The 23,457-nt window shown below is 68.5% G+C and overlaps 1 protein-coding gene across 1 annotated transcript; it reads right to left on the minus strand.

The window, feature by feature from the left end:
- Positions 1–1,856: 1,856 nt before the first annotated feature.
- On the minus strand, positions 1,857–20,039 carry ARID3A (AT-rich interaction domain 3A). The gene is made up of 8 exons (XM_086477478.1): positions 19,612–20,039; positions 18,622–18,943; positions 4,726–4,798; positions 3,534–3,717; positions 3,108–3,355; positions 2,477–2,773; positions 2,298–2,387; positions 1,857–2,089 (listed from the first exon to the last, which is right to left on the minus strand). Exons 1-8 carry the CDS (start codon positions 20,037–20,039, stop codon positions 1,857–1,859), a joined length of 1,875 nt encoding a protein of 624 aa, XP_086333604.1.
- Positions 20,040–23,457: the final 3,418 nt, after the last annotated feature.

Below are 23,457 nucleotides of genomic sequence, written 5' to 3' on the forward strand. Positions count from 1 at the left end.
TTTTCATTTTTTACCTGAGTTAAGATATGCACGCTGGGTAAATGCGTCTGCAGCTGTGTCCGTTCCTTTTTTCTTTCCAAACCCCAGAGAAACTGATTTAGGCTTTTTTTTTTTTCTTTTTTTTTTTTTAAATTGATATGCAAAAAGAAAAATAAAGTGGAAGGTAATATGCTCTCAAAAAAAAAAAAAAAAAAGGGGGAGGGGAGAGGAAGGGGGGGGAAAATAAAAATAATTAAAAAAACAAAACAAAACAAAACAACCAACCCAAAACAGTGACTGTACAAATGCAAAAAAACTCACTAAGAAAAATCTAACGCCCACCCTGGGCACGAGAAACCCCCCCCCCGGGATTTCTCCTTGCGGGGAGCTGGGCTGGATCCCAACAGCAGCAGGAGCTGGACGGAGCCCCCCCGCCCCCCCCCCCCCTTCCCCTCAAGGGGACAAGGTCCCCGGAGCCACCAAGGGGCATTTCCAGCTCTGGAGATGGGCTGGGGGCAGGGGGGGGGGAAAGGCTGGGGGGAAAAAAAAAAAAAAAAGCTGGAAAATCCCCAAATCCCCTGAGAATGCCGCTTCCCCAAGCGACCAAAATAAAAATGGGGGGGGGGGGGGGTGTCCAGCACAGGACCCCCCCACCCCCCAGGCACCTGGGGAAGGGGGGGGAAAAAAACCCTGTGCTCGAGGTCGAAACCTGAGGAATTGAGATACCGAGTTGGGGGCGGGGAGGGGGGGGGTGTGGGGGGTGTGTTTCGGTATCGGGTCGCGATTGTGTCTCACGCAGATGTGGGTGAATGTTTCGGGGGCGGGGGCAAAAGAAAAAAAGTCTAAAAAACTGCAAAAAAATAAATCCTTGGGGCTGCGGGATGCTCCGGGGGTCCCGAAGGACGCAGAGCGTCCTTCGGGACCCCCGGAGCATCCCGCAGCCCCCCCCCCCCCAAGCATCCCCCTCTAGACCCCCCGCAATCCATCGCCCGGATCCTGCTCTCACCAAGCTGCTCATTTTTGGAGGAAAATACGCCCAAAGTGGCTTTGCACAGTGGCTTCGCCCCCCCCCCCAAGAGCAGGCGCAGACCCCTGCCCAGAGACTGGGGGCAACTGGAGGCTGGGGGCTGCCAGCTCTGCCTGCACAGACCCCCGGCCCCGTAGAAATCCCCCCCCTCGGGGTCTTGGGGAGCCCACGGGGTTCCCAGGGGAAGGAGCAGAGCTTTACCCGGCCACCGACAACAAGAGGAGAAAGGAGGTTACGCGGTTTCCAAGCTCCCGTTTCCCTGATGAACACTAATATATATCCTTTGCATGTTAAAGTTCGATTCTTTTCTCTTCTTTTCTTTTTAGAGAATAAAATAGAAGCTATTTACAACAAAACAATCAAACAACAACCTCTTAGAATCCCATACAGCGAGTGTAGTTCTCAAAATAAAGGGGGAGGGAAGAGGATCTAAATGAATAAAATCTCTCCCGATTTCCAATTATTTCTTTTTTTTTTTTATCTTTTTTTCCTTTAGAGAGTGCCGGGGGGGTTTCACTAAAGCTCGCGTCGGCAGGCGTCCGTGCGTCTGTCTGGAGGTAACACGAGTTAAAAAATAATAATAATAATAATAAATGTACAGTGCAAAGTGTGATGTGAGTGAGGTAAACGGTCCCGGACCGGCGCGGCGCAGCAGGACAGCCGGCGGCTCCGGCAAAACCCCCGGGCTAAAGCTTTTCTCCTCGCAAAGGAAAACCCAACAACACGAGAACAAGGGCGGACCCCGGCCAGACCCCGGCCAGACCCCGGCCAGACCCCGGCCCAGGCAGCTGCCGGGCAAAGGGCTGCGGGCGCTGCTGGCGAGGGGGAAGGGGCCGGGGGGCCGGGGGCGTTAAGGCGAAGCGTTGTTGGAGGTAGAGCTGGGGGGCACGGCCAGGCTGGCCGGGGCTGCGGGGGGGACGCTGCCGCCGCCACCGCTCCCCACCCCGCCGCCGCCGCCGCCGCCACCGCTGCTCCGGCTGCCGCTGCTGCCGCCGTTGCCTTTGCTGTAGGTAGAGGAAGGGAGCGAGGAGGAGGAGGAGGAAGAGGAGGAGGAAGGGCCGGGCGTCTGGGCAAACAGCACACCTGGGGAGAGAGCGGTGGGGGGCTGAGCCGGGAGGGGCGGCACGGCCGAGCCAACGCTGCCGGCACGCACCGCGTCCGCGGCCGAAAACGGGGCGAACGCCAGCGGGAGCGAGGCCGGGTGGTGCACGGTGATGGCAGCGGGGGCTGCTGGGGACGGCAGAGGTCGAGCAGCCCCCGGCCCGCGCCGGCGGCCGTGGGGGCCCCTCACCTGTGTAGACGATACCGTTGATCTCAACCGACATGCTGATGCTGTTGGTGCCGTTGCTGCTCAGGCCGGCGGCGGAGTCCTGGCGGTTCTCTGCCGGGGAAGAGAAGCGGTTACGGACCCCGCCGGGACCAGGGGCTGCGGCAGCTCTGCCGGGGCGGGGGGCCGGGGCCGGCGCTGACCTGGCGAGCGGGTGCCCTGGCTGTTGATGCGGATGCTCATGGGCAGCTGGGCCGTCATGGCCAGGAGGTTCTGCTGCAGCGCCCGCTGCATCAGCCGCTGCTGCTCGTCCGTCACCAGCGCCATCTTCTTCTCTGGGGGCTCCCCCGACTCCAGCTTCTCCCGCAGCTGCTCCAGCGCCGCGGCTTGGGCGGCCGCCGCCACCTGCACCGCGGCCGCCTGGGCTGCCACCACGGGGTGGCCGGCCAGCGAGACCGGGAGCCGGCTGGGCATGGAGATGGGGATGGGGGAGTCCTCCTCTGCAGGGGCAGAGCGGGCGGTCAGGGACGCAGGGGACAGGGACGGATGGGTGCCACCATCCTGGGGTGTCCCTGGCCCCGGCACGCCAGTTCAGCACCACTCCGGGCCCCTTGTCCGTGCTGGGAGCTGCCCAGCACCTCCTGCCCCTCCAAGGGCCAGAGCCGGGTGACCAGAGTCAGGGTCCCCAAAATGAACCCCTGTGCCCAGAGCCTGGGGAGGGAACGGGAGCGTGACCCCCCTGCCCGTGGCGCCCAGCTCTGCCCCTTTCGGGTCTGCGTCCCTGGTGCCGGGAGGGGGCTCAGCCCATGGCCTGGACCCCGCGGTGGCCGTTACCTTTCTTGATCTTCTGGACGGGAGCGATGGAGCCGCCGTTGGTGGCGGAGGCCAGCCCCAGCGCCGGCACTGGCAGCTTGGGGGAGGAGAGGAGGCCATGGGTGCCACTGGGCGAGTAGGTGAAGAGGGAGCTGCCGAAGCCCTGCCGGCGGCCCTCCCGCCGGTTGCTGTCGATGGCTGCCTGCAGCTCGTTGGGGTTGCTCAGCCCTCGCTTCTCACATTCGTAGGGGTACAGGTACTTCATGTACCTGCCGGCGGAAAGGGACAGGGACGGGGATGGTGACGTGGCGGCCGGGCACCCCCTGCCCACGTGCCTCCCCCTCCCTCCCCACCGTCCCCCGCATCCTGCGCAGCGCAGAGGCAGCGCCGACCCCACCGGAGGATTTGCCCCCCGCCAGCCCACCGCGCCGAGCCCCCGCCGCTCACTGGGTGCGCAGGGTGAAGGCAGCGCTGGTGATGGAGGTGGGCAGGTTCAGCCCTTTGGTGATCTCCCGCCACAGCTTCTTGTTGATGACCTCCACCAGGCCGCCCTTCTCCGTCACCAGCGTGTACAGCATGTACAGGTCCAGCACCTGCTTGGCCATGATGGGGATCCGGTTGACGGGGGTCCCTGGGGAGCGGGGGGAGGAGAGAGCGGGTCTGCGCTGCTGCTTTCTCACCCCCGGGGCAAAGACGGGGGGGAAGCCGGTGAGACCCCCTGCGAGGGAGCACGGGGGCTCCTGCTCCTCCCTTCCCTTCTTCCCTTCCACCGTCCCCTTCTTTCCCCCTCGAGACCCCCCCCTCACTGAGCATCACCCCCACGAACAAAGGAAACAGAAACTCGCAGTTTTCAGCCACAGCCCCCGAAACGGGGCCGAGCGCGGTTTCTCAGGCCGAGGTTGGCGGCACCCGGCAACACGAGTTATTTATAACGGCGGTGGCCGGTCCCGCCGAGCTGGGGGCCGCACGTGCAGGGGGGCGTCCATCCCCTCGGCGATGGGGAAGGGGCTGCAGCGTCTCCTCCCTCCCGAGGGTGTCTCTGCCCTCCCGGCACCGGCGGGTGAGGGGGCTCAGGGGGGACCCCGGCGGGACGCCGCCATCGCGGGCCGGTGGCTCCCCGGCCCCCCCGCGCAGGCACACGTGCTTCCCCCCACGCCTGCCTGACAAAAGGCTGAAGGCAGCGATGCGTCAGCATTTCCAGCCCTGTTTTCCACGCAGGAACCGGACCCTTGACCAGGAGAACGCTTCGCTTTCAGACCTTTCCTCCCTCCCCAGCCCCTCCGCGCCCACCCCCTGCCAGCCCGGGCAGAGCGAGGGGCTTCGCCCTCTGCAATAACCTGGGGAACAGGCAGCCGGGGGGGAGGCAAAGCCGGGGGTGACGCACCCAGGAGGGGCTGGACGTGTGGGGAAGGGGCCGCGGGTCCCGCCTGCGCTGGGTGCGGGGAGCGGGGCCAGGCGAGGGGGGGGCCGCAGGCGCCGGATCCAGCCCAGCAGGTTTGACCCCGCTGTGCAAAGAGGTTAAAAATTAACCAGCGGCCCGGCCGGAGCTGTGACCTCGGGGCTGTAACGAGGGGCGAGGAAATGAGCCCCTGGCCCCGGGGCGGGGGGGAGCGGGGCGGGGCACCGGCGGGGGGCTCACCTCGCTTCTGCATGAAGCTGAAGAGGTCGTCCAGGAACTCCTTCCTCCTGGGGTCCCCGTCCAGCTCGTACAGCTGCGCAACGAGAGGAGAAAAGCGCTCAGGAGACCCCTCAGCCCGTGCCCCCCGCCACCCACAGAGCCCCCACCCTGCCCGAGCAGCAGCCCCGGGCTTGAGCCCACCAGCCTGAGCTGGCCAGCTCGCAGGGCGCCAAACGGCGCCGGGGGGGTCCCTGCAGGGGTCATGGGGTCCCCGGGGTCCCGGCAGCTCGGGGCTGACCTGTGCCCACGGCTCAGCAGGACGGCGCTGCCATCCCCCGCCTGCCCCGCTCAGAGCTCGGCCCCGACACGCCGGTGCCGAAACCGCAGCGCTGCCCCACGCCTCGCCCGCAGGCCGGAGCGGTTCCCACCCTGCAAGTGCCGCGATCGGCCCCCGGCTCCTCCCGGGAACGCCGATCCCGGTTATTTTTAGCATCCGCCGCGTGCTCGGCACAGAGTGGGGCGATGCTTCGGCGTGATCCATCCTCCGCACCTGCAGTGCCGGAGGGAGCCAGTGTCGGGAGCTGGCGTTGGGAGCTGGCAAGCTTGTGTGCCACAGCATGAACTTGTGTGCCACGGCGTGAACTTGTGTGCCACGGTGTGAACTTGTGTGCCACGGTGTGAGATTGTGTGCCACGGTGCACGCTCGCATGCCACGGCGTGAACTTGTGTGCCACGGTGTGAACTTGTGTGCCACGGTGCACACTCGTGTGCCATGGTGCAAGCTCGCGCTTGCCACGCTGTGCTCGAAGGGGTCCCTGGGGGTACAGCCCTGGCAAACGAGGGCTGTGATGAGGCGAGGAGGGTGCCAAGCTGGACCCGCTCGCAGGACGTCCTCCCGGCCATGGCACGGCACTGGCTGCCATGCCGCCCGGCAGAGCCTGCTCGCCTCTGCCTGCTGAGGCCGGCGCTGAGCGTGGGCTGCCCTGGCGAGGCTTCGTGCCCATCCGGCAGCGGCCGTGGGGCTGGCAGCCTCTCCTCCTGCAAGAGCACCTCTCCCCACGTGGCCCCGCTGCCCGAGGCACGGCTGCCGGAGCAAACCCGGCAGGACGAACCGCATTGCGCCGCACCGGGACGTGCCTTTCTGAGCCGGGGCAGGCAGACCCGGGCAAGGCTTCCGGCACGGCCGTGCCTCGAGCACCCGGTTCTGCTGGGGCAGCTTTTGTCGGGACCCCACCCCGCGCCCGACAGCCCGGCACATTCCTGCCTGATTTATGGCTGCAGGATCTGCTGGCCTGAGCGCCCCGGCACGCAAGCAGGCACGCCGCGCCGGCTCTGCCTCTCCCCGGCGCTGGTAGCCAAAGCCCAGCGCGGTTTCTGCCCGGAGGTGGTGGCTGGCGGATAATCCTCACCCCCACCAAGGGGTGTCACAGCACGGCTTGCAGGGGCACGCGCTGCCCAGATGCCACGGGGATGGACGCCGCAGCCCTCACCCCGGCCCTGCCGCCCCCAGCCCCTCGGTGCCGAGCGGCTCCCGCTTTTCTCCATGACAACTCTGAACAACTGCCAGCGGAGCCGCGGCGGCCGGGAGGGGGCTATAAATATTCCCACGCAACTCACCAGGCACGCCCCGCGGGGCTGCCAACCGCACGGCAGCAGATCGGCGTGTTAACCGGGTCACCGGGACGCCCGCTTGTCCCACGGGCACCCCCGGCATGGCACCCCGGCGGCAGTGGGACCCGCGGGTGGGCGGCCATCGCCCCGGTTGTGAGTGAGGGGGTGCGAGCCCCCTCCTCCCACCGCCCCCCAGGGAGGATCCGGATCCCGCGGGGCTGAACTCGCCCACCGGCACCGATCAAAGGGATCAATGGGGCCGAGCGATAAGAGGGGCTGGGCGCGGCAGGAAAGCCATAAACCCCCAGTTCCCCTGGAAACCTCGCAAGGCTCGCCCGCAAACCCCCAGGGAAGGGCCAGGAGCCGCCGTCACCACCGGCCGAGACCCCTCATAGCCCCTCTCCCACCCCAGTGCCCCGGCAAAGGCTCTGGTGTGCAGGGGGAGCCTGGTGGGACCACAGCACGGGGGCAGAGGAGCGGTGCCCCCCGGCAGGGCAGGTGGGAGGCGGCACAGCGAGCACCACCGCGGTTTTTCGGGCTGAGCTGGGCGGGCTGCTCCCGACCGGCCGAGGGATGCTGGGCCAGCACCAATCCAGCCTCCCCCGTTTCCTCAAGCAGCTCCCAAAGCCGCACGCGGAGAAAGGGCTTCCCCGGCGCCTGCCATGGCGGCACGATCCTGCGGGGTGTGGAGGGGATGGGGCTGGAAGACCATCGGCCTCCTGCTCAGGAGAAAGGGAAACAGGAAAAAACAGCAGTGCTGGCAGCATGTCGCCGTGCCCCCGGCACTGGCAGGGCTTCGCCTGTCCACGGGGAGAGCTGGCAGCGGCGTCAGCCTCGGCCCCCGCGCCGTCCCTGGGGCCGGGGTCTAGAATCGCAGTGGGGCACGGGCATGACCAGCCAGCGCCGAACGCGGAGCCGTCCCGGCGCGGTGCGAGGGGGTCACCAGCAACCTATTAACCTGCAGAGCTCTAAAAATCGATTAGCCGTTTATGAAAACATCAGTTCATTCAACTTTTATAAAGCCAGCTCTTAAATAAAGCTGCTCTCCCCCGGCTGCAGGCGGGAGCTGCGGCTCCGTTTCGGAAGGGACAAACGCGCCGGTTCATTTACTGCCACGACACCCCCCCCCCGCCATGGGCCCCCCCGGGCTCAGTCCCGAGGGGAACGGACGCGTTTAAGAGGATGAAAGAAAATTAACCGTCAGCTGAGGAAAGCGTGCGCCGGCCGGGCCGCGGGGATTAGCGGCAGCAGGCGGGCGGCTGCCCCGTGTGCCGTCCTTCCACGCGCCCCCCGCCGCCCGCCGGCCCCGGTGGTCCCACGCCAAACTCCACCGTCCGTGGCCACTCTCCCTCCCGCCCAGCTGGGACGAAGCCACGGCGGGTCACCGGGGCCGGCGAGCAGAGGGAGCCCCGTTCCGGCCCGGCGCCCTCGACGCCCTGCCGGCACACCCAGCCGTCGCTGCCGGGCAAAGGACGTTTCGCAACCTGCCGCTCGTGGTTACTGGCGAGGTTTCGACAGCTCCGCCGTGCTCGGCTGCTGCTCCGCTGCCCCGGAGCAGGGAGAGGGGCTCGGCCAGGCCAGGGCTCCCCTGTGCCGGGTGCTTCCCTGCCTGCACCCCTGGGAGCCCCCCGGACCCTCGCCTGGCTCTGCGGCCGCCCGCAGAACGGCTCGTCGCAAAGGCAGCTACCCCGGGAGCTCGGCCAGCAGCGCCGCGAGGCAAGGATGTGCCCCGCCGTGGCCGGGACGTGCCCTGCTGGCACCGCGGTGGGTGCCGCGTGACTGAGCGGCATCCGCCGAGCTGCCCCCGGTCCCCCCTCGCCGCCCAGGCACAGGCAGAGACGTGGAAGCGGGCAGAGACGAGCGACTTCCAGCAGCCCCTCGCAGGATTTCCTTGCATTGACAGCAGTGCGGGCTTGCCGGGACACCTCGCTGGCAGCCCGCGGCGCTCCCGCGCTGGCGAGGACGCGGCAGAGCAGCCGCGCACCCCGTGAACACCAAAAGGCAGCGCAGGCTTTGTAGGAAAGCTTAGGTATTGGGTCTCAAAATAAAAATTGAGGAACAGAAACATGTTCTCGTTTCAGCAGCCTGTGAAACCGAGCATGCAGCCGGGCTCGGCACAGACCGGTTGCCGCTGGCATCACCAGACCGAAATCAGCAGGTGGTGATCCCCGGCCGGTGTCGGTGTCCTGCCCGCCGCGCTGGAGCACGGCTTCTGCTGGGCGCGAAGCACAGCTCCTCGCTGGGGAAGCGCGGGCGGAGGCGTCGGGGCTCGGTGCAAAGGTAACGCCGGCCGCCGGGCAGCGGGGAGAGGCCGCCCTGCCGCCGCTGAGTCAATAGATTTACATTTCGTAATTAGGGAGGCCGCAGGGAGGTGGAAACGACTTAATCTGTAATGCAGCTGCCCCGAGAATATCCTCTTACCGTGGGGAGGCCGTGCCGCCCTGCTGATGGGTCCCCGCGGTGCCAGGGGATGCCACGGCACAGCTGACCCCAGCCCAGCTGGGGGGGGATAGGAGATGCCCCCCACTTTCCCAAGAGCCCCCCGGGCTGGGGGATCCGGCCCCACGCACCCGGCAGCGCTCACCCAGCTCGGGGCAGACGCCCGGTGCCACCAGCACGGCCGGCTCCACACCGTGGTGCCCGACCCGCCTCGTTGCCAGTGCGACCCCCATCGGCCCCAGCCCAGCGTCCTTGCGGCCGGCTGAGGACGAGGTGCCAGATGGCCGTTGCCAGCAGATATATAATTAAGTGGAGGAGGCATTAGGAAGGCGGCAGGCGGGCGGCACTGACCCCACCACCCCAGCACCCCGGCAGGATGCCGGCCCGGCGTTTGGTGTGGATGACCGGATTAACGTTTCAAACCAGATTACGGGAAAATCCCAACCCGTTGGCTTTCAAAGGGCTGGCGGGGAGGCGGCCCCTCGGCAATGCCAGGAATGCAGGAGGGAGCCCTCGGCACGGGAGCGGTGCGTGCCGGGGGTCTGCCGGGAGGGACCGAGATAACCCCAGCAGCCCCCCAGCCCCCCCCCCGCTCCCCTGCTAACGGCCCCGGAGCTGCGGGCGAGGGGGGCAGTTAAAGCAGGGAGGGGAAGAGCTGCTCCGGGAGCGTGGCCCTGGCAGTGCCGGGGTTTACGCCAAAGCCAGGCAAGTCTCCCCATCGGCAGGAGCCCCCCTGCCCGCCCTGCCCAGGGTTGCGGGGACCCCCCAACCAGAGAGCAGGGGTGTGCGGGGCCGGGGCTGCAGAGGAGCCCGTGTCCCAGCATCCCGCGTCCGAGTTAAAAACAACCCCCCCTCCACAGCTTCGTTCCGGGTTTTCAAGCCTTGGGGATTAATTTTCAAGTTTCTCTTCCACCGCCAGGAAGTCTCGACACTCTCGGCTTTCCTCCCTTCTCTTCGAAACCGGTTTGGGACGTGCATGCCGTGAGCCAGGGGGGACACAGACCCCCAAGGGCCACTGTAGCAGGGGCAGGGGGCTGGTGGTAGCCCCTCCAGCAGGGCTGACTGCCTTCCAGGAGCTAAAAAAGCCTTAATTTCTGTATTTAGGGAAAAAATACAACAAAGGCAGCTGCAGGGGAGAGCCCACCCCAGTGAGGCGCCCGCGACAGGTAGCAGGACAAACGTTCTCTCGGATTGACCCCAGCCCGGACGGCGTGACGGGGGCGGGGGTCTCCTTCTCTCTTTTCTTCCTTCCTTCCTCCGAGCGGCCCCCAGGGACGCGTCCCTTTGTCCCTCTGACAGCTGAGGGGCGATGCCGGGAGGCGGGGAGAGACCACGCACGCTAACGAGTTATTTAACGAAGAATAAACACGCAGGCGGTGTTTCCCGCCCCTGGCACATGCAGCCCCCCAGCCCCTGGCATGCCGGGGCACCGCCCGGGCACCAGTCCCGCACGGATTGCACGCCAGGACCCGCAGCTGGGGCCAGAGAGGGCACTTGTTCAGAAAAAGAAAGTAATTGGTAAAAACTAGAGCGAAGGGCTGGTGGCGAGCCCCGAAATGAAGCGTTCCGGGTGGTGCTGGTGAGGTGGTTTCCCATAAGATGGTGGCTGAGTCAGGGCTGGGGGTATCGGGTTTGCTGGGGCCGATCCCTCCCAGCGAAGGGCGAAGGGAGAGCCGGGCCGGCACAGATCCCACTGCAGATAAAGCCCTCGGCTTAGGGACGGGTCACCTCTCGCCGTCCCCAGCCCTAATCCCCTGCGAGCCCCCCCAAAGCACAGCCCCTGCCTTACGAATGGGATGACGGCGGGGGGGCAGGGACACGCGCCCCCCTCCCCAAACTCCCCAGGGGCAGCCCCCCACCACCTGGCTCGCCAGCTCCAAGGCCGGCCGGGAGCGGGACGGTGCTGCCAGGAGCCTCGCCCGTGCGGGATGGGGCCGGCTCCCGCCGCCGGCAGCCGAGTCCACTGACCGGCCTGGCGGGATTCCTGCCGCCTGAGCACGGCCAGGGCCGCCCGGGGCGGGGGGCCGCTTCCGTGGGGGCAGCTGGGGAGGGGGCCGGGGAGCGCTGGGCTCTCGCCGCCATGCTTCCCGTCGGCACCATTGTTCCCACTGGTTCCCAGCATTGTCCCCTCCGCAGATCGGCACCACCCGGGCCGGGACGCAGCCCCACCGCAGGTGCCTGTCCCCAGCAGTGCCCCCTCCTCAGGCCGGGGGCTGAGGGACCCGGCAGGCGGCAGACCCATCGGCACTCCGGAGGCACAGGGATAGGCCCGCTCCCGACCCCCAGCCATCGCCCCAAAGGGCTGGGGGTCCCGAGACCACCCGGCCAGGCTGGCGGGAGCAGCTGTACGGGCGACCCAGGGGGATGCGGGCCGGTGACAGCGCCGACACGGCGGGTGTCACCGCGCCACGGAGGGGGACGCTGAATGGGCGAATTAGTCGCCGTTTAACCTCCCTGACCCCCCATTGTCCGCGCGCCGTCGGCCGCCCTCCCTGCCACACCGCAGGGACGACCCTGCCCGGCCAGCCGGCGGCCGCCAGGACGCTCCGCACGGATCCACGTCCACGCACCGAAGCCGTCCCGGTGCAGCGCGCCGCTGGGCCCAGACTGACGCCGGCTCCCAGGATGGCTGCGCTGTTGCTGTTTTTTCCCCTTCCCGCAGAGGAGGAAGCGAATCCTGCTGCCCTTGCACTTCAAACGACGGTTTCAGAGGGACCTGCCGGGCGGCAGCATGCCAGACTCTGGCTAAAATAAAAACCAGTTCGACGTCTGAACGCCGATGCGCGGCAAGGACTGCCGAGAGGTCACCGCTGAGCGGCGGTGGGACGGGGAAGCTGGGATCCTGGGGGCTGCTGCCCCCCACCAAGCCGAGAGCCGCCGGCTGGGGCAGGTGGCTGGGAGTCAGCCTGGCAGCGGCGGCTCTCCGGGCGTGCGTGCCGGTGCATGCCCTTGACACATGCTCGCTATCGCACCGGACCTTGTGCAAATATTAATTCAGTGGAGTCAGGCAGTGTTGAGAAAGCTCGTCCCAGGGAGCAACACCCAGGGTCCAGCTCGCACGCTGCTGGCGCAGCTCCCCACCACTAGCTGGGCAGGCCCTGGGTGGGCGGCCGAGCCGCAGCCACGTGGCATGGACCTGGGGGTACCGTGGCAGGAGCAGCAAAGCTTTTCCTGATGGGAAAGCAGTGCAAACCCCCGGGGCAGCGGGCCAGCCCCTCGTCTTGGGTTGTCCCTCACCGCGTGCCCCCAGACCTCCCCGGGGTGAAGCGGCAGGTCGAGACGCCCGGGCGAGGACCTGACCGGGGTACGGGGGGCAGCTGCGCAGGCAGGAGCAGCGGCCGCGCTGGCCCTCGCAGGCAAGCTGGGGTTTAAATTCCACCATATGTAAATGATCGTCTTAGAAAGGGGATCGCTGTAAGCCCGAGCAGATGAGTCACCCGGGGCTTCCACCGCCCGGCCGGGGATTTGTCTAATTGCAAATCTGTTCCTGAAATGCGAGGTCCCGCACCTCTGTCCGTCCGCGGGACAGCCGCTCCCTGCTGCGGTGGGGGTCCCGGGGGGGTCCCGCCAGCCCCACACGCCCTGGCCCTGCCCGTGGGAGCTGGAAGAGGTCCAGCAGCCGCAGATGGTTTTGACACGCAGCCAGCCGCGGGCCGTCAGCCCTGGGAACCATCACCGCAGAGCTGCTCCGGCAGCGCCAAAACCTCGCTGCTTCCTCACGACCCGCGGAGGGGAGCGGGGCGGCGGGAGGCGCTGCCACCGCACTGACGCAGCGCCGGAGCGATGCCGGCTCTGGCAAAGCTGCTGCCCGACCCCGTCCCACCGTGGCACCGGGGTGGGTGGCCATCGGAGGAGTCTGAGTCTCCGAAAGCAGGCAGTGCTGCCTGAGCGGGGGGCTCCACGGTGGCCGTGGGCAGAGGAGCGTGCAGGCAGGTGGGGAAACTGAGGCAGGAGGCTAAGCCCTTCGCTGAAGGGATTCAGGGCCAGGGCCCGCATGGGCGCTCCCGGCTGCCATCTGCCCCGGGGCGAGACCCCTGAGCCGGCTGCTGTGGGGGGACAGGGAAGCCCTTTCCCCAAAGGACGGTCACCACAGCAGTGACAGGGCCGCCCCCTCCCCACAGTACACACGGGGACAAGGGACCCCTCCCAGGGAGAAGAGCCCCAGCTGCTGAGCAGCCCCACGCAGGGCGGATTACCACGAGCTCTGTCCAGAGCGGGGACCCAGGCACAGGCCGATTAAGTGACCGATTGGAAGGGTCAGGGAGCGGGTCAGGAGCCGAGCTGGGAGCTGTGGCCTGAGCCCCCCGATCCCGCTGCCCCACGGGGCTCAGAGCGGCAGTATGGGGAGAGCAGGGGTCTCCCCACGTCCCCGAACTGCCGCCTGCCCCTCACCCTGGCCCCCGATTGCGGCACGTCCGGCTGGGCCCCAGGACCGGCTGCCATTTCTTCTGCGGTTTGGGCCAGAAATAGGGCGATGGAGCAACGCTGCGCCCTTGCCCAACCGCTCCGCTGCCGGGCGGCTGTTTGCTTTGCTGACAAAGGACCTGCTCTCGTCTCTGCTCTTTTTTTTTTTTCCTTCTTTTAAATAAACCCTCATTCCTGTTAGTTCAGCTGTGCCGGAGCTGGGAGGCAGCCGCCTCCTCTGCAGCCCTTAAATCAGCCCGGGGGGCCGGGGCTCTCAGGGGGACACGAGCAGGCGATGCCCAGGCTGGGGGGAAGCCAGCGCAGCTCCCGAGCCAAGGGGCGCTGGGGGGACAGTCCACCCCGGGGCAAACGAAATCATCAGGGTGAAGGTGCTGGCTGGGCACCCAGGGCAGGAGGGACGTGTCCCCCGTCCCCCACCTCATTAATTATCCCGGGTCTCGTTGGGGGAAAATGGCTTCACGCGGTACCTGGACACCGGGACTGGCACCCGTGGGCTGCACGGGCACCCAGGCGTCAGGCTGGGGGAGGCACTCGGCGGCTAAGCCGCTCTCGCCGAGAAGTCCCTGACCCCTGGCCAGGGATCTGGGGGGATTACGGCTCCGGGAATGCTCCCTGAGCGCTGTGAGCCGATTACCGGGCTGGATCCCTGGGGAGCACCCTTCAGCAAGCTGGACGGTGGCGCGGGGCAAGACGGGCGATGGCTGCGCCGGGGTCACGGGGGCGGACGCTGCCCTTCTCCCAGGAGGGGTCCACGTGCAACTGAACTGCTGCCCCCCACGCCCCGTCCCCTCCTCGCCCCCGTTATCTGCCGCCGGCCCGGCCAGGCGCCGCAATCACCTCCACCCGGCACAGAAGCGCCCGGCCGCGGGCCCCAGGGCGCTGCCCTTTATCTGTGCCCCTGCCATGCCACGGCACCGGCCAGAGCTAAACCGCCTTCGGGGTGGGGGGACGGTGGCCCCCGGCCGGGTGACGACGCTCGGGTGCCCCTTTCCCAGCGCAGGGGCCCCCTCGCCCTCCCCAGGGGCGGCTCATCCGCTCGGCTGGCTAATGCAATAAAGCTCTAATCAATATTTTAAAGAAAGTAAATGGACCCTCCTGCCCTTGTTAAGAGGCCGCAGGGCCCCCGCTCCCGGCCCCGCTCCCCCAGCCAGCTTTAGGCTTTTTTAAAGGAAAATAATCCACGGGAGAAAGGGGCTCAGGGCCTCGCGCCGGGGCTCTGCTGCCCGCGGGGGCAGAGGGGAGCCCCCACACCCCAACCGTAGCCTGGGGTTTCTGCACGAGGCTCCAAGCTCCGGGGCTTCAGAGGAGAAACAGGCTTTTCCTCGGCCCCTCCAGTGGTTCCCCCAGGAAAATCCTGGCTTCAGCTTCCCGGGAGCCGCCGTGGCCCTGGCTGGTCCCCAGGCCTGGGAGCAGGCGGGGCGGGGGGCCCAGTTTCGCCCCCCACCGCACCCAGCGCGCTGCCCGCCGAGGTTGCAGAGTTGCTTTCGGTTTATTTTTTTTTCCCCCAACCGTTGCACTTTGAAACGCCGTATCTCGGGGGAGCGCTGCTCGGCACAAGATAAGGGCTGAGGTTTTCGCCCCCTGCGTGCCACCGGCGTGGTTCAGACATCCCCATTTGGGGCAGCTTAAAAAACCTCCCACCCTCCCCCCAAAAGCACCGACACCCCACCACGGGCACCGTGTCGGCTTCTTAAAGCCTCTGATGCTCCCTGCGAACGGGAGCAGAGACGGGGGGGGGGTTAAACATCAGTCCTCGGTGTCCTAAATGGGGCACCCCAAAGGGAGCCCAGGGGAACACCGGGAGCAGACCCCCCCCAGCTGCCCTCCCGTGGGACGGGGTGACAGGGTGCACGTGCCGGGGGGAGCACAGGCAGCCCAGGAAACTCCAGTGGGGCAGGGGCAGGAAACTCCAGCCCCGTGGGCTGCCAGCGCGCCCTGGGCTCACGCTCCCGGTTTTAGTAGGGCACAGTAATAGCTGTAACGAAACAGAAAGGTCAGGAGGGGGGTACCCTGCGGGGCAGCAGCAGAGCCCCCCCCCCCCGGGGCTGGGGCACGAACATCAAAGCAGGTTTTCCCCCGGCAGCCCCACGCCGACGGCAGGAGCTCACCGGCCAGGCATTACGCAGCAGTTCGTGGTGGCGCGCAGCAGCGCCGGATTTTTGGCAGGGGTTGGCTGAGCCACGCGTGCTGTGGCGGCTCGTCAAAGCCCGGCTACCCCCGGAGCAGCAGCGCAACAGCAAACGCCCGCAGTGCGAGCGCCAGCAAGCCCCAGCACCCCGCTGCGGTGCCCTGGGGGGCGGGTGCCGGGGCTCAGCCCACGGGCAACCAGTCCCCTGCGTCCAAGCCCAGCTCCACTTGGCAGCCCGGATACGCCGGCATCGCCCTGGCCCCCCAGGACCTGTCGAGCCTTTTGGGGTGAAGTTAGAGACGATCCCAAACCCAAACAGGAGCGAACACGGCCCCGTCCCAGCCATGCAGCCCGGCACAGTGGCAGTGTGGGGCGATGTGCCGACATCCTGCCGGACCCCCCCACCCACCCGTGGGGCTACAACAAGCACAAGATCAAAACGAAAGCGAGCCTTTGGCTAGCGGAGGAGGACGTGGCAGCCATTCCCCATGGGGAGCCTCTTCCCGCCCCAAAAACGCCCCTTTCCCCCCCGAGGAGCCACCGCACCCTTGGCAGCCGCTGCCCCTCGAGCCCCCCATCGTAGCGGGGGCTCCTTTGTTCTGCTGCCCGCGCGGGCAGCGCCCCGGGTCAGCCGCCGAGCTGACCTCTGCCTGTGCGGTAGCCGTCCCCAGGGACGGGGAGGTGCCACGCGCCGGCTCCCTAACCTCCCTAACCTCCATAACTCTTCCTCGCGCCCTCCCCTTCCTCCCCCTTGAACTGGGCCCCCTCCTCCTCCTCTCCCTGGCCCCTCGTGGTTCAACCCAGGTTTGCAGGAATCTGCCCCGGACGGGTCAATAAAACCCTGCAGCGGAGGGTGGGGACAGCCCCACGGCAGGCATGGGGCACGGGGGTTTCAGTGCGGAGACGGGCACGGGGACTCGGACGGCGGCACTGCCCGGTGAGGACCGTGTCCTTGAGCTCAGAGAGAGCTGGGCCAGGGACACCAGGAGCCCGACGCCAGGCTGGGCCGTTCACCAGCGCCAGCACACCCGGAGCTGCACCCGAACCACAGCCGCAGGGAGACCCGGAGAGCCCCAGAGGCTGCAGGGGTCGGGGCCGGACCACCAGCCCTGTGCTGCCTGCAGGGGCTGGGAGAGAGATCGGTCACCTGCCTCCCCCAGACCGAGCACACACAGCCACAGCTTGGCCCTGGGAGGTGCCGCGATCCACAGCTCAACTGACCCACAAGCTCGCGGGGGAGCAGCGGTGCTCCCAGCGCCAAGCAGTTCCTTTGCAAAAAAAAGAGGAACCCCAAAATAGCCCTTTCCTCAAGCAGCGTTCCCCCGCCGTGGCGGGAAGGCACAGCGCCGGCACGGCCGCGCTCACAGCACCGATCCCCACCGTCTCTCCCGCACGGTGCCGCCCGGGTTCCCCCAACACCCCTCTGGCCCGGCGAAGGGGCGGCAGCAGGGCCGGGGAAGGGGTAAAGCATCCCCCGCCAGCAGCGCCGGGGCCGCGGCGGCCGCCCCATGCCACAGTGGCTGTTTACATTCCTGCTGCTCCTTCCCAGGCCATGCCGGCCTGGCTGCGCCAGCTGGGCTGCGGCTGGAGCCGGAGCGCTCGGCGGCACGCGCTGGAGCGTGGCCAGGAGGAGCTCCCAGCCAGCGCCGCGCCGCACCGAGCAACCCCCTGGCCCGGGTCCAGCGGCCGCGATCCAAGCGCCGGCGCGCTGGCGGGCTGACGTGCCGGGGAAAGCCTCTCCCGGCCGGGCGCTTCGTCTCCTCTCCTCCACCCACGGTGCAGCGGTGGCAGCCGCTTTCCTCCCCCCTCCGGCTGTTTCCACGATTAACCGCCATGCCGGGAAGCGAAAGGGAGGGAGAGCGGGGACTCAGCCCCTTTTGCCAGTACCTCTTGGGGGGCAGAGCATGGGCTGGGACTGGGGCTGGTGTCCCCAAGTGCTGTGGCTGCGGCAGGGGACTCGGCAGAGCCTACGGCATGGCCCATGGCACAGCTACGGACCGCTGCGCCGGCACAGCGTGGGCCGACCACCCAGCCCCAGGTTTTCCCATTGGATCCCGAGGGCTGGGAACAATTGCCGGGCCCCTGGAGCTGGCGCGCGGGCCCGGTGCAGCACCGACATGGTGACAAACAGGAAGATCACGGCTGCGGTCCTTGAAAAGCCTTTTCACAGATACGAGATCAGGTCCCCAGCCCGTCGCTCCCCGATGGCAGGAAGCACAAAAGAGAGAAACCACAAGACGAGGAGGCGGCGTGGGTGCAGCGGCACAAGGGACGCGTCGGGGAGAAGCATCCCTCCTTCCCCGCAGCCGGGCAGGAGCGCGCCGGTGAGGGTGGCTGCACGCTCCGTGCTCGCTTGTGCTTCCTCTGCCAGCCCTGTCGCGAGGCGGCCCGCATCCAGATGTGCCGGAAAATCCCGGCAGCCCTTTCCCCCTTTTGGGAGGGATGCGACGGCCCCTGCCCCTTCCCCTTCGGGGCCGTCGCATCCCTCCCAAAAGGCCACCGTGCCCTGGCCGCTCCATCTGGGTCCCATCTGCTGCTGTTGGCTCCCGTCCCTTCCCCCAGCCCTAAACTCAGATGTATTTAAACACACACATCAAAGGCACCGGGCAGCCCCCGGGGAGCCCCAGCTTGCAGCACATTTCCTTCTATTAGCCGAAAGCGGGGCGCAGCGAGCTCCGGCGCCGGGAGCGCGCCTGCCTCCTGCCAGCCCAGCTCAGCTGGCCCGGGGAAGGCAGCGGAGGGGGCAGCCGGGGTGCTTTCACCCCAGTTTCACTCTTCAATGGCATTTGGGTGGTGGCAGGGGGGCAGCTCTGCCTCCAAACATCCACAGGGTTGGACCCATCCCGCGGGGCATCAGCTCTGCGGTGACGGGTGCAAGCCAGGTCCCCACCAAAAACAGCTTAGGGAGGGTGGAGAAGAGGAAACTGAAGAGCCCCTTCAGATTTACAAGCCTGGGTGGGTTTTTTCCAACATTTGCAGCACGCATCCTCCCAGGTCCTTGCGGCGAGCCCCATCACACTGCCTGCCTGCGCGGGGGACCGGCCACAGTGCCAACCAAGACACAGGATCCCACCAGAGCCACCGACCAAAGCAACAGGGGAGGGGGCAAGGCTGAGCCCAAGCACCAAAACCCCGGAGAAATCCCACGCTTTCTTAGCGGCAGCGACAGCAGCTCGATCCGAGAACATGGCCGGAGGCGGCACTGCCAGAGGCGTCCCACCGCGGCTCTCGAGGACGCAGGGACGCGTGGCAGAGCCGAGGAGCAGGGGAGGGACAGGCACGGGGGGGACACGCGCGTCTCGGCGGGCACCTACTTGCTTGAACTGCTCCTCGTAGGTCCAGTCGCCGTGGTCGGGCGCCGGCGGCGGGGGCTGCGCGTGGCCCAGTCCGGAGGGGAGCCGCTCCTGCCCGCCCGGCAGCCGCTGCGGCTCGCCCCGGTAGTGCTGGGGCGCCGGGGGCTTGCGGAGCAGCAGGGATCCTGCGCCCGCCCGCACCGCCTCTGCCGAGCTCAGCCCTTCCTCTCCCATGTCTTCTTCCTCCTCCTCGTAGTCTTCCTCTTCCTCCTCCTCCTCTTCTTCCTCTTCCTCCTCCTCTCCCAGGTCCTCTTCAAAGTCGTCTTCATCCCACTTGCCCTTCCTAGGGCCGGGGGAGAGGACAGATTTGGTCACTAGGCCGGGGGCTGGGTCCCCAAGGCCAATCCCTCTCGCCTGCCCCCTGGGGAACCTCACAGCCGTGGGGCTGGGACCACCCGCCCCGCACACGGGGAACCCAGCGGAGCCCCGGCACACCCCCGTTGGTGGGTGGCAGCCCCGTGGGGCACCGCCGGCCACCAGCATCCCAAGACAGCAGCTCCGGTGGCAAGCGGGGCTCCGGCAGATGGCTCCCAGCCTGTTCCCTGCCCCGGAGAGGACACGGGCTGGAAGGAGGCAGCGGCGAGGGCCCTGCATAATTTAAAGCCAGACCAGGATCCTCTGTCACAGCCCCACGTGGTTCCGCAGGCAGAGATGAAATGTCGCCCCACGCCAGCCTGGCACGAGGAATCACGGCTGCTGAGCCGTCGCTCTTGGCGACTCCTGCTCCGGGACGTCCCGACGGCACCAACCTGCCTCCCTGCCCCAAGCCGCACAGACCTGGCCGCCCAACGCGGCACAGGCAGCCCCTGGCAGCCTCCACCACCACTCCCCGGCCCCAAAGGGAAGCCTATGTCCCCAACCGGCCGTGCCAAAACCCACCAGGGCCAGACCGCACCCCTGCCCCTTCCCCGCACCCATAAGAGCCGCTCGTCCGGGCTAGCGCATACTCACAGGTCCTCCTCCTCCTCCTCCGAGCCCATCTCCTGCTGGTACCCGCCATCCTCCTCCTCCTCACCACGCTCCTCCTCCTCCTCTTCATCCTCCTCGGAGGCCTGGCTCTCGTCCGACAGCCCCGGGCTGGACGAGTGGCTGAGGCCGGCGGCGGCTGCCCGCATGGCGGCCAGGGCGGCCATCTGCGCCCGCTGGATGTGGGCGCTCTCGGGCTCCGCTCCTTCCTCCGAGGGCGCCGGGGCCGGATCCTGGCTGCGGCCCCGAGCCGGGGTGCTGGTGGGGGTCTGCCCCGGGGCCGGCGGGGGCTGCGCCGGGGGGGTCGTGGAGCGCTGCTGCTGCTGCTGCTCCTGCTGCCGCGCTTCCAGCGCCTGCTGCAGCCGTGCACGCTGCTGCCGCTGCAGGTTCTCCATCACCGCCTGCAGCTTCATGGCTCTGCCGGCAGGCGGTGGGTCCCCGGGGGGGCGGGGGGCGATGCACCCAGGGGCCAACGCCCGGGAGGCGTGGGGGGCAGCGCCCGGCAGGCTGCCGCGCTCCAGCGGGGCTGGGGGCCAAGGCTGGGCAGTGCCGGGGGGGGGGCAGCCCTGTGAGGGGGCTGCCAGAGCCCGGGGTGGGGGGGAGCGAGGACAGTGGAGGGTCCGCAGCGCCGTGGGGGGTGTCAGGGCAGGAATCACCGCCGCCAGCGGGTCAGGGCAGAAGGACGTGCCCCCCGACCCCCCTCAGCCTTGCCCCGACGACCCCTTTGCTCGAGGGCCCTGGCGGGAGCTGCGGGCACGGGGCTGCGCGTTGTCAGGATCAGGGGGCTGCCCAGTATCGAGCGTGTCCCAGGCAGGTGCCAAAATCTCCGCAGGCTCAACAGGCAGCAGCTGCAGCCCGGTGCATCGCTCGCTCCCTCGCTGATCGGGCACGTTCCGGGGGGCAGCAGCAGCTTCGGGGTCAAGGCGGTGTCCCCCTGCTCGGGGCCAGGCGTCCCTAGTCCTCGGCCGGTTCGGCTTCTGGCAGGCGTCGGCGCAAACCTGCCGGGAGAAGCGGAGCAGAGGGTCAGCGGAGCTGCGGGCAGGAGCAGGCGAGCAGGAAGGAGTTAAAGACAGCGCAGGAGCCTCATTAATCTCGAGCTAATGAGATAGGGAGGCCAGGCCCTGCTGCTGGAGGGGGAAGGGGCCTGCCGGACCCGATAGCCCAGCCTGGCCCTGCAGGCAGCGGATACCGGGATCCCAGCGGCCGCAGATAACAGGGAGGGCGCTGGGAGAGCCGCCCCACACGTCCCCCACGGGGGACGGGGCACGTCCCCACCCGGGGACACCAAGGACATGCTGCATGTGGGCGAGGGGAGCGCGGGGATCACAGTGACGGCAGGAGCAGGCGGCTGCCAGGCCAGCGCTGGGCCATCCGCGGCACCGCGGTCCAGAGCGTGTGGCAGAGGGGTCCCTCACCCAGCGGGGTACCAAAGGGCGGTGGGACCCGTGTGACCCCAGGGCTCCGGGGCAGCCCCCCGCAGGACGGGCAGGCACAGCCTCGCTCCTCGAAACCTCGGCAAACAGGCTCTGCCGTCCGCCCCCGCGAGCCCCCGTGTTTCTCCCCTTCCCTGGGGGCTGTGAGTGTCTCCACTCTGCTTCACCGCGCCGGCAAGTGCCGGAGAAACCAGCACAGTACGGCCAGGCCCTGCGACACCCCCACCACCCCAGCCCGGAGTTCCCCCCACAGCACCAAGCCCCAGTGCAGCCGGCAGCGGCCCCCAGACACACAGGGCTCTGCTGGCAACAACTTCGGCGTGACCTCGGCTGCGCCGAAGGCCGGGAGGGAGCTCGCCGCGATGCTGCCACGGTAGTGCCACATACGGGCGTTGATTCAGCCGAGTGATCACCCCGTTTCTGCTGCCCAGGGGCCGGCGGAGCACTCGCACCCCGGGACCCTCGCAGGAACCGACCGGGGACAGACCCAGGGCCGGTTGGGGATGCTCCCCAGGGCCGCGGACAGCCCCCGCCGTGGGGGCAGGACAGCCGGTGGCACGCGGGAGCCGGCAGCTACGGCACGATCCCGTGAATTCTGGAAAGGGGAACCCGTTTCCAGCGCGGGCCGGTGCTGCTGCCGATTGGGCGGCCGGGTGGGAGCTGCTTCCCCCGCGCCTCGCTGCGGCGGCGGCCGCATCCGCTCACAGCCCTGCCGCGCTACGAACACGCCACCGCCGCGGCCGCGGGGCTGCCGGCTGCGCCTCAGCCGCTGCTGCGGCCGCCTCCAAGGGGAGCCAGCGCCGGGGTGGCAGGAGCCGGTCAGCCACTCGAGCACTGCCCAGCCTCTGCCCGTGCCTCAGTTTCCCCTTCTCTACCCTGGCTGCCTCCATCTTGCCTGCGCGGAAGAGTTGGGGCAGGGACCCTCTCCTCTCTGCACAGGCAGGGCTGCCCACATGAGGCTGCCCCAGAGCGGTGGCCACTCGCTGGCCGTGGCCACGCTCCCGGGCACCCAGCCATCCTGCGCCACAACCGAAATCTGTCCCCCGCGCCCACAACAGCCACGAAGGAAAAATGGAGTGAGATTCATCCCGGGCACGTGCTCCTCCGGCCCTGTGCCACCAGGGCTCTGCCTTGCCACGAGCTGCCAAATTACTCAGTGCCAGCACCGGTGCTGCCGAGAGCCGGGAGCGAAGCTGCCCCCTTGAGCACCCCAGGCCGTGGCCGTGCCGGGGCCACGCTGCCGCGACCCTGCAGGGAACCAAAGCCCAAGTGGCGAAGCCAGAGCCGGGGGACTGTGGCACCCTGGCCTGGCGGCCGCGGTGACCTTGAGCCATGGCCCTTTGTCCCTCCTGGCCGTGGGGGCTTGGTGCCTCCACGCCACGCAGGCGGTGGCAGGCGACGCTCGGGGGATTTCGGGCGGTGGCACCCGCGCCCCGCGGGGCAGGTGCTCGAGAGCGACAGCGGCTCCGCTGGGCTAAAAATACACGTCGGCGGGTGGGGGTGTGACGGAGGGACGGGGCCTTTGTGCCACCAACGTCAGGCCTGGCCACGGCTGGACACCCCCGCCTGCCGCCCCCATACCCCTGGGTGGGCTCACACCACCGCCTGGGAGGGGGCTCCGAGGGCAGCGCGGAGATGGGAGTGAGGAGGAGGAGGAGGAAGAGGAGGACGAGGAGCCCGGGCCCGGTGGGTGCTCGTCCCCGAGGAGGGACAGGGCTTGGGTCCTGCGGGAGGGACCCCCAGGGCGGGCAGGGTACTCGTCCCCAGGGCTGAGCCCTGCCCCGGCCCCGCTCCCGGCGGCACGTGGCACCGGCGGCCCCCGGTTGAACCTGGGGATGGAGGCGGCGGGGCCCGGCCCCGCGAACCAGGGACAAACGGCCACCGCCAGCACGGAGGAACGGGGCCCGGCTGGGCCAGCAGCTCCCACCCACCCCAGCGCGGAGCCCGGCCCCCTCCTCCGGCCGGAGCCCCGGGAGGCCGCGGGCCCGAGGCTGCCCCGGCCGGGGGCACAGGGCGGCGGCGGCACCGTCCCGTCTCCCCGTTGGGGACCGCCGGGCGGGGCGGGGCGCGGGGGGCTCTAACTGGCCGGGACAGTAACGCCCGCAGGGGACGGAGAGTCCGGGCTGGGCCGGGGGCGTGCCGGCCGGGCCGGGAGCGGCCGCGGGGGGGGAAGCCCCGGCCCCGCGCGGGGGAAGCGGCCGGTAACCGGCCGCGGAGGGAGGGGGCGCCCCGGTCCCGCCCAGCAACCGGCCGCGGGGGTCCCAGCCCGCCCAGAGGTGCAGCCGGTACCCGGCCCCGGTCCCGCCCAGTCCCCGAGCGCGGGGGGAGAGACCCCGACTCCCGGTACCGGCCCCGGGAGCGGAGGGGGGGAGGGGGGAGTCCCGGTACCAGCCGCGGG

Source organism: Leptosomus discolor, chromosome 24, assembly GCF_034619465.1.
Source record: "Leptosomus discolor isolate bLepDis1 chromosome 24, bLepDis1.hap2, whole genome shotgun sequence".
In the NCBI taxonomy this organism is placed as follows: Eukaryota; Metazoa; Chordata; class Aves; order Leptosomiformes; family Leptosomidae; genus Leptosomus; species Leptosomus discolor.

Bases quoted from the DNA above. Each gene is read 5' to 3' on its own strand.
- ARID3A (XM_086477478.1), bottom strand. From the start codon at position 20,039: ATGAAGCTGCAGGCGGTGATGGAGAACCTGCAGCGGCAGCAGCGTGCA. The intron at 18,944-19,611 runs GTGAGTATGCGC...CCCCGGCCCTAG, and splicing joins GAGGAGGAGGAGGAGGACCT to GAAGGGCAAGTGGGATGAAG. The intron at 3,356-3,533 runs GTGAGCGGCGGG...TTCCGCCGGCAG, and splicing joins GCCTTCACCCTGCGCACCCA to GTACATGAAGTACCTGTACC.